The 12,504-nt window shown below is 47.5% G+C and overlaps 1 protein-coding gene across 2 annotated transcripts in view; it reads left to right on the top strand.

Annotated features, from left to right (window-relative positions):
- Positions 1–12,504, top strand: part of LOC139056177 (neprilysin-1-like) — a 106,671-nt gene that overhangs the window by 9,858 nt on the left and 84,309 nt on the right. The window contains exon 2 of one of the 2 annotated variants that reach the window (XM_070534166.1): positions 5,334–5,420. The exons of the other annotated variant lie outside the window; for it this stretch is intronic. Within the exon in view, the coding sequence (XP_070390267.1) occupies positions 5,334–5,420 (87 nt within the window). The remainder of the gene's footprint in view (positions 1–5,333; positions 5,421–12,504) is intronic. 2 annotated transcript variants of the gene reach the window in all.

Genomic DNA, 12,504 nt, shown 5'->3' on the forward strand with positions numbered 1-12,504 from the left:
CGCGAAGAATGTTCTGCACGGACGCGGACAAAGGGCACGAGGCTGTTAAACTCCTCGTCGTTCCGTAGTTCTTTTCATAGCTCAGCGTGCAGTTCGAAGAAACGCAAGGTGGCAGGACGAGACCAGGTGGGGAGTAGCGACGCGGTCAATCGAGTTCGTGTTGAAAGCGGGGCGCGGGGACGCAAATTGGCAGGAGACCGTAACGTCTTGGGGGAGCCGATAGTGAATCAGCCCTTTTGTTGTCTCTCGGCAGCCAGAGTAGCTTTGAGACCACGCCCACCTCGGGTACGACTCAAAAGTGAGTCAGACATAAGCGTTTGGAAAGGGAGGCCAAGAGAGCTTCCGTAGTAAAACGTGTTATTTTGTTTGTTATTTTGAGCATCGGAATGTTTTCGCGATTTGAGACTAGGATTTCTTTCAATATGTAAGGTTTGAGCTTTGTTTGTCTTTTCGTTTGAGAAGCTCGAGATTTGAAAGAGGCGTTTTAAGTAAACATGTAGTCTCGCGAGATGCTCATTAATAAGTAGATAGGTTTTTTTTGTGTGTGTGAGTAACCTGGAGGTCAAGGTAATCGTCAAAACGCCTATCGTAACGCGCGTGTGTTTTATTTAACCTTCTTTCTTTTTAAGTTTTGAATTTTGCAAGGTTAAGCGCGTAGGTTTTCAGTAAGTGCGTGATTTGCACGAAGAAGCGTTTTTAGTTCCATTAGCGCGTGTCCTGTGTGGACGGAAGGAAGCAGACTTTATGACTGGGTTGCTAGTGTGTGTTGAGGGCAGCCGTATTCTGACTACTTTAGTGAACGTGCGTGGAAAGAGTTAGTAGAAGACGCATCATTATAAGAGTTCTGCGGAGTGTGTGTGTCCCGCGAGTTTAATTGTTCGTTTACGTCACGTGTCCTGTAGGACTTTCAGAGAAGAAACGTGAGTAAGCGTAAGTGAAAAGTTTGCCTACAATGCAAGTACGCGTTTGGTTTAGTGACCACAAGGCTAGTGCGCTTGTGATTACGTACTTGTGAGGTTGACCAGATTGTTCAGTGGCACCATTACGTGCGATAAGTACGCCACTGCGATAGATTGGAAACATGCTGTTCGTGTGGTTAGGCCACTTAAGTTATGTTCGGCTGTTTTCATTTGTTGTTTGCATCGTCAACGACCCTTTTGTTTTGCAACAACAATAGTACTCTGGTCTTGTCGGCATTCGAGGAGAAATGGATAGCTGTTTGGAAGGGTGGTTGGAACTGTTGTAAAAAGTGGGGAACTAAAAGATCAGGGTTGATTTTGACTCAGCAATAGCCTGGCGAGTCAGGGGTGAAGAGCCTGCGCTTACGCGTGGTGCAGCGCTGTGTTGTTTGGTTTGTTTGACGTATGTTCTCCAGGGCCCAGGATCCCGAGGGTTGTCAAACGAGGCTCGACCCCAGTAACCTGCAGCTTCTTTCAGCGTTCCTCATGGCCAGCGAATTGAGTTCACCGGCCATTCAGAACAACCGGGGCGAGGACGAGCTGTTAGATATGGAGCTGTTTCCTGCGATTACTTCGAGTTCCCCAAACCACTTCGAATCGCAGCACAGCTAATTGAGGAATGCCGAAGCAGGAAAGCACATTCCAGAGGAGCGGCCGAGCAAACAAGTTTAAGGCAACAAGTTCACGTGCCAACAAGTTCGTGCGCCGCCGGGATTAGCAGGTGGGCATCCGACAATGGAGCATGAGCAGCCCTCCCCTTCTCCTCGTTAGAAGTGCATTGCCAGTCTGCGAGGCAAGACCACAGAGAGCCGCCAGGTGTGACACCGCGACACGGGCGCCTACCATTGGCTGAAAGTGGCGTCATCGGAGCGGACTCTCCCATTGGTCAAACATGACGTGACTTACAGTGCTCGAAGGGTTTATAAGAAGCCTTCCAGAGAGACCTGAGCATTCTGGGACATGCCCTGATTCCCTGATTCACCTCTCTCGAACTTCTTGCCGCGGGCCGCAGCGTCCGAGTTGCTGCCGGCCCGTAATGTCTGCACAACTGTTAATTGACGCTCACCTCCCTGTACATAATGTAGAATAAATACTCCCAAGTTTGTGGGTTTTCATCCCGAAGTCCCGTCCTCCAACCCCTACAACGGAAGTGTAAAGGTATACGTCCCGACTTGCGGAAATAGGCGCGCGCAAAGGGGCGCGCTTATTACGTCAGCGCTTGTGACGTCGTCGTCTCGTCTCGAGTCCCGTCAACGTTTTGAGAGAAAGAGAGAAAGCAAGGACAGGAAGGGGGAGGTCAACCAGAAGAGCACTCGGTTTGCTACCCTACAATGGGGGTGGGGGAGAGGGGAACAGAAAGAGGTAGAAAAGGGAGAGAGTAAGCACTGAGTGCTTGGGGGAGGATTCACAGGGACACGATGAGCGGTCTCTTAAGCCGGTGCACTTCAAGTATTGCTCTAGTGCACGAATCGCTTTTCGTGCAGAAAACCAACAAGCCCAAGCTGTTATTCTAGAGAATCCTTGCCGCGAAAGCGCCTTTCGCGGCGCGCGTTTCTAAGCGCGTGCTTATTTCCGTAAGTGAGGACGTACCTGAACACCCAAGGAAGCTGCAGACTACTTCGTGTACGGCACGCAGATAAACTGTAAAAACTCGAAACGTATCTATAGCAGGCTCCGGTGGAGCATTGTAGCCACGCTTTGCACAAAATGCGCGTATGGCGTCATCGTGGAAACAAGAGTCTTGAAGGGGTAGGCGGGACGAGAACACGCACTGGAGGACGAACACGCGAGAGATCACTCACGACTTCTGGCACCGCGACCGCGCTGTCGCACCTGTGATGTCCGTTTAGAGTTTTACGTCTAGGAAAAAAAAACGAAATAATAGGGAACGAGTTGTTTCAATTTTCCTCGATGTGCACCTCTGTATGGCCAGTAGAGGGTTGACCGCGGTCGCATCACTGAGCCGTGAGTGATCGACGAGTGAAGCAACTTGTTCAGCTTTATCTCTAGTCGTTGAGATTACATTTGTACAGAAAAAAATACAATAATACGTGATCCTATTTTAGTCGACATACTTTATTTAAGGGTAAATATTGATTAACCAAATATCTTTTTCAGTTATTTATTCAAATAATTACATTTTGAGGCGTCAGACTCTGCGAAGCATACATTATTCGTTGGACATCACATGGTTAAAAGCTAGAAACTATAGGTATGTCGTGTCCGGATGTTTTTACACTGCGCACGAGGACACTGCGCACGAGCGCACGAGAGACCACGACGGACGTACATAACTACGCAGACCCCCATTACGCTAACACGCCACCACGAAAAGCATTACCAACTCCACCGACTCGTACTTTTGTTGTCATGTCCACTAAGTCACCGTTTGTCTTGCTGTTCACGTCATCGTCAAGTCGTCGACACCGTCGGGACATTCTCCTTATCATCAGCTGCACCGCTCTGTTGACAATACGGCAAAGTTTCGTATTCCTTCGCCATATGCGAAGGAATGCGAACCTTTACCCTCCATCATCGGCTTTGAAAATCAAAACGTATACCATTTAAACCTATGAACCTTTTAACATATATGGCCTAATAACCTATGAACTGTTGTAATCTATTACGGGACAACGAAGAGATGATGCACGGTATGAGCGCCATCTGCGTTATGTTCGTGAATAATGAAATGGCTTGAAAAATCGCTTAATCTAAAAACTTCCGCGAAGACGAAGAAAATATCGGTATGTAAATGCCTGTTTGAGTAGGAATGAGTGTAAGGCTAAGAATCAACGCGAATACACATAAAACATATGAATATCCAATCTGTTATAAGTGGGTCGCTGTGGATAGACTGAGCAAGAAAATGTCCTCGCGGGCTTTTTCACTACTTCCTGCTTTTCTTAAGAAAAAAAAAAGAAGACATATATCAGTCGCCATTTGTGAGCGTTATCGTAAACCCGCCGTCGCGCTTCAAGATCGTTCGTGTTCACGTCCGCAGTCACCGCGTTTGCCAAATTTACATGCGAGGATACGTTTACTACTCGTGCCGCCAACTAACTTCTGTCGGTTCCTGGAATCAGGTACAAAACTTTGAGCTCGTGCGGTCTGACTGTGTTCAGCGGTTTTCAGCGCCAATTATGATGACGTAACCAGTGTCATCTGAACGCGCCAACCTCTATTACATCTTGCCTGTGAAAAAAAAAAGAACGCAGAACATTTACATAACACTTACGATAATACAAAGCGAATAATCAACATCTCACGGTGCATTTCTTAAGTGCAACAAAGTACCTTTAAAAGTGGGTTGACGAACAGAGCGCGTGTCTGTAAGGAACCAAACTAATCGCCACTTACTGTATAAACCGCCGATTGCTTATATACGCAGTGCAATATGCATAATCATCATTTATAGTCTACTGTATATACAAGCGATGCTTCGTCAGTCTTCCTGTAGCCCTTTGCTCATACTCGTTCGTTCTTCGAAAACGAATCGAAACTCCACTTCACGCCCTCTAGTCGTGGCGAGATATCGCGGTCTCCGCGACTTCCGGAAGCCGAGTCGGCTCGCGCAAGTATAGCCCCACGTCAGGCGATAACGGGCAATCGAAGCAAGCGTCGTAACGCGAGCGCGTATTCAACAACCGCCGATATCGAATTTCGCTTTTCGTACCTCTCTCTCCATCGCCTCTGTTTCCTTTTCTTTTTCTGCCCATTTCTCGGGTTTGTACTCCTGCCTCGGCCCGTTATTTGTCAGCACGGAGGGCGCGAACGCTATCGAAAGCGCTCGAGTTGAAAAGACCAAGGTGATTGGCATTGTTGGTAAGGAGATAGGAAAAAAAAAGACCTATAGGCTTCGCTTTTGAGCAAGCCACGCTCTCTGTATACCGTGTCATTCACTTCTGCCACGCCCCCCACCAACTGGTACCACAGTGAATGAACAATGACGCCAAAATGGGCGACGACGCCGCCAACGCCGACGCCGCGGGCAGGTTTATACAGCGGGGGCCATTTTATCCTCGCTCTATTATACGTTCTTGTGATCGGGGCGCGCATTCGCGGTTTTGAATTTGCGCAGCCGGCGTGAGATTTGTCCCCTGTCCCACCTTTCTTTTAATTTTTTGTCTCTTCGGCCGTCACGTCGTGCTCCTCGCTCTTCGTGTTCGTGCTTTCTTTGTTTGTTTGTTTGCTTTTTTTTCTTTGTTTTTGTCGTTCCTCGTGTTCTTGCGTCAAGCTTGTCGTGACCGTTGTTCCTTCGTTCCGTCGTCACCGCATCGTGTCCGTGCCCGTCCCGGCAGTTTCTTTTTCCTTTCTCTGCCAGCTTCTCCTCGACCGCTTCTCTAATCTGCTCCCGTTCTGCGACTCCCGTTGCAGTTTAGGCGATCCTTGCCCTAATACGGCCACAAGAGAGGGCTCGCGCAGCCCGATGAACCAGGATAGCAGCCGAAGGAGCTGGCCGGAGTAAGTAGCAAACCACCACAATTTTGCTTTCCTTTTTTTTATGGCGAAAGCTGTATATGACTAACCTTCCGTAGTTTTTTCGGCGTCCAGCAACGATTTGTAACAAACCTATGTGGGTGCTGTTCGGCGCCGCATATGTCAAAATGCGAAACAGATCAGAACGCTCGCCGGGAAAAGTTGCGTGACGTCGAGGTTATCGCAGTATATAAGCAGGAGAGCTATTGGCGATAAAAACAGCGGCGTTATCGATGGGGCGGACACATATGGTTGGTACACCCGAAGAACAACATGCGTACGAGGAGCACCGGAGGGAACAGCAACGAGAATGTAAACGGCGCCGGCGCGGAACGACCACCGACGAAGAACGTTCCCCCTGTGATGAACGAACAAATGAGAACCGTTCCACTATGTGAAGATGGAATGGCAGCGAAACCACTTTGCTTTTTGTTTGAGAGCTTTGACTGTGGTCAGCGTTCGCTGTCACTCCGTCTTCACAGAGTAGAATGGTTGTCATTTTTATTTTTTGCTCCCGCATGACCCACCCTCTGGATCGTGACGTCACGACACGTATGCCTGTTGGTCAACAAAACCGGAACTGACGCGTAGAAAGGCTATTATAATAAGTAATGTACAGCTCTCTGAAGCTTGCCAGCATCCTTTCTAGGTCTTCGACGTCAAGGACTTCAATTTAACGCAGAAACAAAATGCAAATGTCATGCCAGCAAACCTTTAAAGTCACGATACAGCGCGGATCACAACGGGTATATACACTACATATAAGCTGGACAGGCGAATCGCCGTGTCTGGCAACTTTTTCTTTCGTGCGTTCCTTCTTTCTTACTTTTTTTTCATATATAAAGCTGCAGATATTGTTACCAGACGTGAAGCAAGCACCGTGGACATGGCACGGCCGTCACTCAGAGACGCCAGATCGTCGTTTCTCTGTTAACCATTCACCTGAACAGCCGCAACTCGCCGTCTGCTCGCTTCCTGTTCCACAACAGCTGTATTCTTTCGCTTAAGTTTACCTTTGCCATGTGCGCGTCACGGTCACGTATAAGTCGTAGACGTCTGCTTACGTTTGCTTACGTCTGTCACGGATGTCTAGAATCTTGACAGAAAGGTCTTGTTTATTATACGGTCCCTTTGTTCCTGCGTGCCACCACGGAACTTCGCTGCTTGTGGTCACGCGCGATTATATTCTTCGCAAAACGAGTTACCCTGCAGTGCCGTTCCGTGTCCCCATGGACCTGCTAGATATTACCCCTCGTTCTGTACAGTACTAAACCTTCGCTTTCTTGCCTTTTTCCGGTTGAAAGGCAACCTTGCGAATCGTTTCACGTAACTACTGCTACGACTTGTTCTTTTTTTTTCTCTTCTTCTTTGCTTTCTACCGCGCTACAAGGAAGTCATCGCCTATAGAAGCAAGAGCGAAGTGAGAAGTAAAAAAAAAGACGAACGCTGACTTTACACTTCGCAGACACTGCTTGCTCGAGCAAATGGAATTCCCTGTATACGATTCTCCAGAAACACGGCGTTATCTTTTTTTTCTTTCGTACCCGTACGTTTGTTTGTACAGACTACGACGCTTGGCTCCACTTCATTCTTTAATTATTTTCTTACACTGCAGTCATCAACTCTGCCGGACATTTCACAGCACGTTTCGCGCGACAGAAATTTGCGCCCACGTGGGGGTGACGCAGTTCGACGACTTTCGCCGATCGTCTCGGCCAGAGTGAGCGCGCGGGGCTTTTGTAAAAAACTTATTCGTGTGCGTCACGGGCAGAATTCCAACTCGCGTATGCATGTGTGCTTGCCTCACAGCGTCGCGTCGGCTCCAGACTTAGTCTGACGTAAAGAGAGACTTACCCCGGTATTCAGAAATGCATCTTAATTCGAAGACCATGCTTGACTTGATTTAAATGACGCCTGTCGTCTACGCACCAAATGAAACGCAATGAGCATCTTCGGCATGTTCGCACCAGGCGTCATTTATATCAAGTCAAGCATGAGCTTCAAGTTAAGTTGCATTTATGAATACGGAGGTTAGTGGCTATGGTGTTGGGCTGCTGAGCACGAGGTCGCGGGATCGAATCCCGGCCGCGGCGGCCGCACTTCGATGGGGGCGAAATGCGAAAACGCCCGTTGTACTTAGATTTAGGAGCACGTTAGAGAACCCCACAGGTGGTCGAAATTTTCGGAGTCCTCCACTACGGCGTGCCTCATAATCAGAAAGTGGTTTTACTACGTAAAACCCCGTAATTTCTTTTTTTAAAGAGAGGCGCCGTCTCGACTCGTCGACCTCGCGGTCGTCGTTGCGAGTAAACGGTTCCAGCGGCTTCCATCAACGTGTTTGCGTGTGCGTGTTTTTGCCGCTCTACTTCGCATTGGTTTCTCCCGCTTTTACTTCGTTTTGGGTCGAAACCGTAAAAAAAAAAGAATAAAAAGTCAGACCAAAATGGTCAACCTCTTACGTCTTTCTTTTTCTCTCTCTCTCCCCGCATGTAAACTGTAAAATAAAAAAACAAAGAAAAATGAAACCGAAATGGTCAACCGCGTACGTCTTTTTTTTTTTTCTCTCTCTCTCTCGCTCTCTCTCCGCACGCGCAATCGTTACGCTTGGCGCGCCTCTAACGGTTGCCGCCACAGTTTAACGCCTCGGTGAGAAAAGCGTTAAACTTCGAATGTTCCTTTCACTTCCGTTTCGAGTCTACATCCGTGTGTCCCGAGAACTGTGACGTATTACTCGAAATCATGCTGCCTTTTTTGCCTGTAGCCAATCTGGTCTGAAATGTCGTTGAGCATGTTGTGGTACATTCGGCTACTATATAAATCACTCGATCAATCGGTCCGTCTACTCGAGTCTGCATAAACATTTTTCTCTTTTATTTATTAAAAGGAGAATAAAAGAAAGAGACGTAGTCACCTTATAGTGGTGACGGTTACTCCTTTTCTCATAGCAGAAACAACGATAGCAAAAAAAAATTGTTGGAAAACAAAAAAAAAACAAAAAAATCACTTCATAGGGTGAGAAAGCCACAGCACAGTCCTATACGCCTATGAACATCACAGTGTAAAAGTCAAATGGAAGTTGCGCACCACAATGAGTTCATAAACAGTCACAAACACACACAAATGACCATGATGTAGACTTCGATGAGCATATAAACAGATGAGGAATTGCAGTGTTAAAATAGTTCACGCACAACAACAAAACATGTATAACACGTAATGTACAAGCACTAATACTCACACACAAATTTTCCTTTTCCTTTTTCTGTAAGCCAGGCACACCAGTTATCATGTTTAAATCTTGCATTTAAGCAAATTCACGTGCAGTTGTGGACAAAGCAAAATGTTTCCAGTTATACGCATGACAATAACCGTACGTATCAAGCTCGCCTGTCAAAAAAGTCAGCTGAACTAAATCAGCGGATTTAATTCTCGTTCTGAGTGAGATGTACAATTCAACGCACTGGAATCTGGAAACGGACTGTGGAATTTACAGTGGTTATCAAAGACGAGTCAGACTTAATTCATCTGCCGCACCGTTGCGTTTTTACCACGCTCACGTTGTCATATAGATAACCTCTCAAGTGTATGTGTTTTGAGAACGAATAATCACAATAATAATAAGGCTTACGGCGAAAGCAGAGCAAGAACCAAGGAAACGAAACATAACCGGCTTCAGAGAGAGAGAGAGCAAATGATAAATGAAAGGTAGGCAGGTTAACCAGGACTGAGCCCGGTTGGCTACCCTACACTGGGGAAAGGGAAACGGGGACGGAAAGATTAAAGAAAGAAGAGAAAGTCCACCGGGGATGTCGTTCAGTCACTCAGTCCGGATCACAGACGCTGACTCAATCCTGTATCTTTCAAATATCGCAACAGCGCTTTTGTGGCCTTTTGTAGCTGCGATATACGAGGCCATGGTCGCAAGATCTTGTTCAAGGTGAACGGTTTTCTATCTAACTAGTTGAGAGCTGTGCAGAGCTCTTGTCTTTCATTTTCAAATGATGGGCAGTAGCACAGTAGATGGTCTTCAGAAACATAGTAACAGGCGCGGGCTAACGGTTTAGTATTCAGCGTCGCGCCGATCGTGTAAACGTTCGCGTGGGCCTAATTGCACACACTCACACCGGAGATTGCACGACCTCTGGGTAGCGTGGACACGCCCACTGTCTTTTTTTTTTTTTCGGCCGCGCCCGCAGCAACATCGTCTCGACGTGCCTTAATCTGATCTCCAGTCCACGTGCGAGAGACACGTGACCGGGATGACGCGCCGTGGCGTGTCGGGCGTTGAATATTCATTACTTCGCACATGACTTTCGCTCAAGTCTATTTAAGGAGCCGAGGGAATCCAGCAGACATTTTTCCCCCGCTTGTGCTGCCGGCTTGTCTGCACCGATCCGTGAATAACGATGACTCGTATCATACCTTTCTTTTCTTGTTTGTTTTGTAGAGTTAGTATGCTTGTGTTTGGGATATGCATGGGCCCTTATGTGGGGAAAGGGGTAGTCTCAGTTTCTTTACTGTACCTTGTGATTGCCAACCCTGATAAAGACTACTTTCTCATTGGTCTATAGTCATTAAGCAACACTGAATACTGCTTTCAAGCCATTATCTGCAGATGTTTCTTTGTCGAAATATCTTTTATACAAAAGCTTCTTGCTTGTTTTTATCCCTCCGATTGCAGAAGATAAGTAGAACAAAGCTTTCCGGTCATACATTGAGCCCCGCATTACCGAACGTTCCTTCAAGCGATATTGGTTTTTGACTGAAGAAAAATTTATGGCAGCAACTCCTCTGACCTAGCTGAAGAGGGACACTGGGCTTCGAATATGCTTTAAGGCAATCGAAGGGCGAAAAAAGCCTCGCGAGATGGTTTTTGAATCTCCTCGAATGCACTCGGAGGGTAGCTGCGTTTCGCTAGCAACTCCACGTCGAAGGAATCAACGACGAGCACCACGGAAGCCGAGTCTCCTTCGATGCCACCAAAACGCTTCTGCTGTAGCTGCAGACGTGCTGCTGGCGCTTCAACAGCAGAAGTAAGTGCTGCCGACGCTTCAAGACCAGACGTACTGCAAGTCCTTCTGCAGAACTCCTGAATTGCAGAAGACACTTCTGATGCAACACTGAGCTCCTCTCTCTCGAGTCGAAGTGCTTTGAGTACCAACAGGCGCAGAGATCGTCGCAACTCTCAGCGTTTCGGTGAAGCAAGAGTCCTTCATGTCATCAAATTTCCTACCAATCGGTACAGCTACAGGTGTCCAGATGCCAATGCACCGAATACACTCAGGTGTTGTCTCCCGCGTTTAACCATTACCACCTGTCTTGCTGGCTTGCACGCATACTTTATTCACGAAGAAAACAAAGAAAGCAAAGTGTTTTCTTCGAATAGACACTTTCTATCACTTCGAATAGTCGAAATAGTCGAAGACACTTTCTATCACACCGTCCTATCCGGCCACGGTCTGGCGACAGTTAGCGTCTCCTGCCGCTAATTCCAAGGCCATCGTTTCTGATTACCGCGGCCGATGACTGCATATACATATGGGTGATGACGACATGGCATTAAACGGTTGGTGCACTCAGCCTTCGAGCTGCATTACGAAACCACCGATGATGATGCTCGCTCATCTTAAGCACAGCAGCGTGTGCATGTCTCCCGCCACCCCCCACCCCTCTCACCACACAAATCTCTTTTCTTCTCCCCGACACACCAAACACGTGCTATGTCAACTCTGGTCGAGTTGAGAGTGGGAGAAAACGTGTTAAAAGTTACCTCCGACAGATCCGCACTGTACAACTTAGAAACAAATGGGAGAAGGGGGGGGGGGGAGCATATCTTATATTCCATACACCCCTTGTGCATTATATTTCCCATTCACTCGCACTGCTTTTCAATACTAACTCCTAAGCGATCAGTCAGTATATTCATCCCTGATATGAAGTCAGACGTCAGTGGAACTGTGTTAAAGAAGTTCAGATATGTACTTTGCCATCAGCTTTCCAGAAAATCGACACCAATTTGACAAAGACCGGCGTATCGTCACAGACGGCGAAAATAAAACAAATCGTGCAGTACTTTTCGAATAGCGCGATATGAGATGCAAATGAAGGACTCAGCGTTAACGTGACAACTCACCGCACGATATCGCATCTTCACCTCTGTTTCAGCCACGAAAAGTGGTTTCTACCAAGGAAAAGTGTGAGGGAACGATTAACTATGCCCGCGAACGCCCCTGAGAAAAAGCACACGGACGAGAGAATTCGCGAGAAAACGCCCACTTTCTTCTGCGCCTACGACTACCACTTGGAACAGCGAACTGCACTCCAAACTTGAGGTGACCAACCTTCTTGTGCGCTCGCAAATTTCACTATATATATAGGTGTAGCCGAATTAGGAACGAATTCGGTTGTTTCGGCGAGGCTCCGGTCTGCTTATACTTTCATACGCGGGTGCACACGCAGATACTGATTTCAGCATCTGATCGTATGGTATTTAGAGAAAAACAAAGCGGCGGTTTTCACATTCGTATGACACACAGTTCGTAACGCAATCTGACTTTAAAAAAGCGGTTATGTGCACTCAGCTGCCTGCTACACTCTCTCGGGACCATACACGTATGTGCACTGTACGCACAACACCGCGTCACGCCCGAAATTCTTCCTCGCGTGGACCTCGTTCGGCTTCGCGCCGATGTGCAAAAAAAAAAGAAAAGAAAGAACGAGAAAAAGAAAGAAAGAGAAAAAGAAAGAAAGAGAAAAAGAAAGAAAGAGAAAAAGAAAGAAAGAAGGAAAGAAAGAAAGAAAGAAAGAAAGAAAGAAAGAAAGAAAGAAAGAAAGAAAGAAGGAAATAAAGAAAGAAAGAACGTGCCAGGAAGTTTGTGCCGCACGCACGCCCGCGTGAACGGCGGCAGGAACGATGTCGGCCCACGGCTCTGAGCGGGCCAATCCTGTAAGCCTGCGTCGCGCCGAATACAACGAAGACGACGACTACGCCCAGGCCACGCATTCGTCTCGGTGGACGTGATCGAATTGCACGAAGAGCGCGCGCATGGCCGTCGCCCGAGCGGTCCGA

The sequence above is a fragment of the Dermacentor albipictus genome, chromosome 2 (assembly GCF_038994185.2).
Source record: "Dermacentor albipictus isolate Rhodes 1998 colony chromosome 2, USDA_Dalb.pri_finalv2, whole genome shotgun sequence".
NCBI lineage: Eukaryota > Metazoa > Arthropoda > Arachnida > Ixodida > Ixodidae > Dermacentor > Dermacentor albipictus.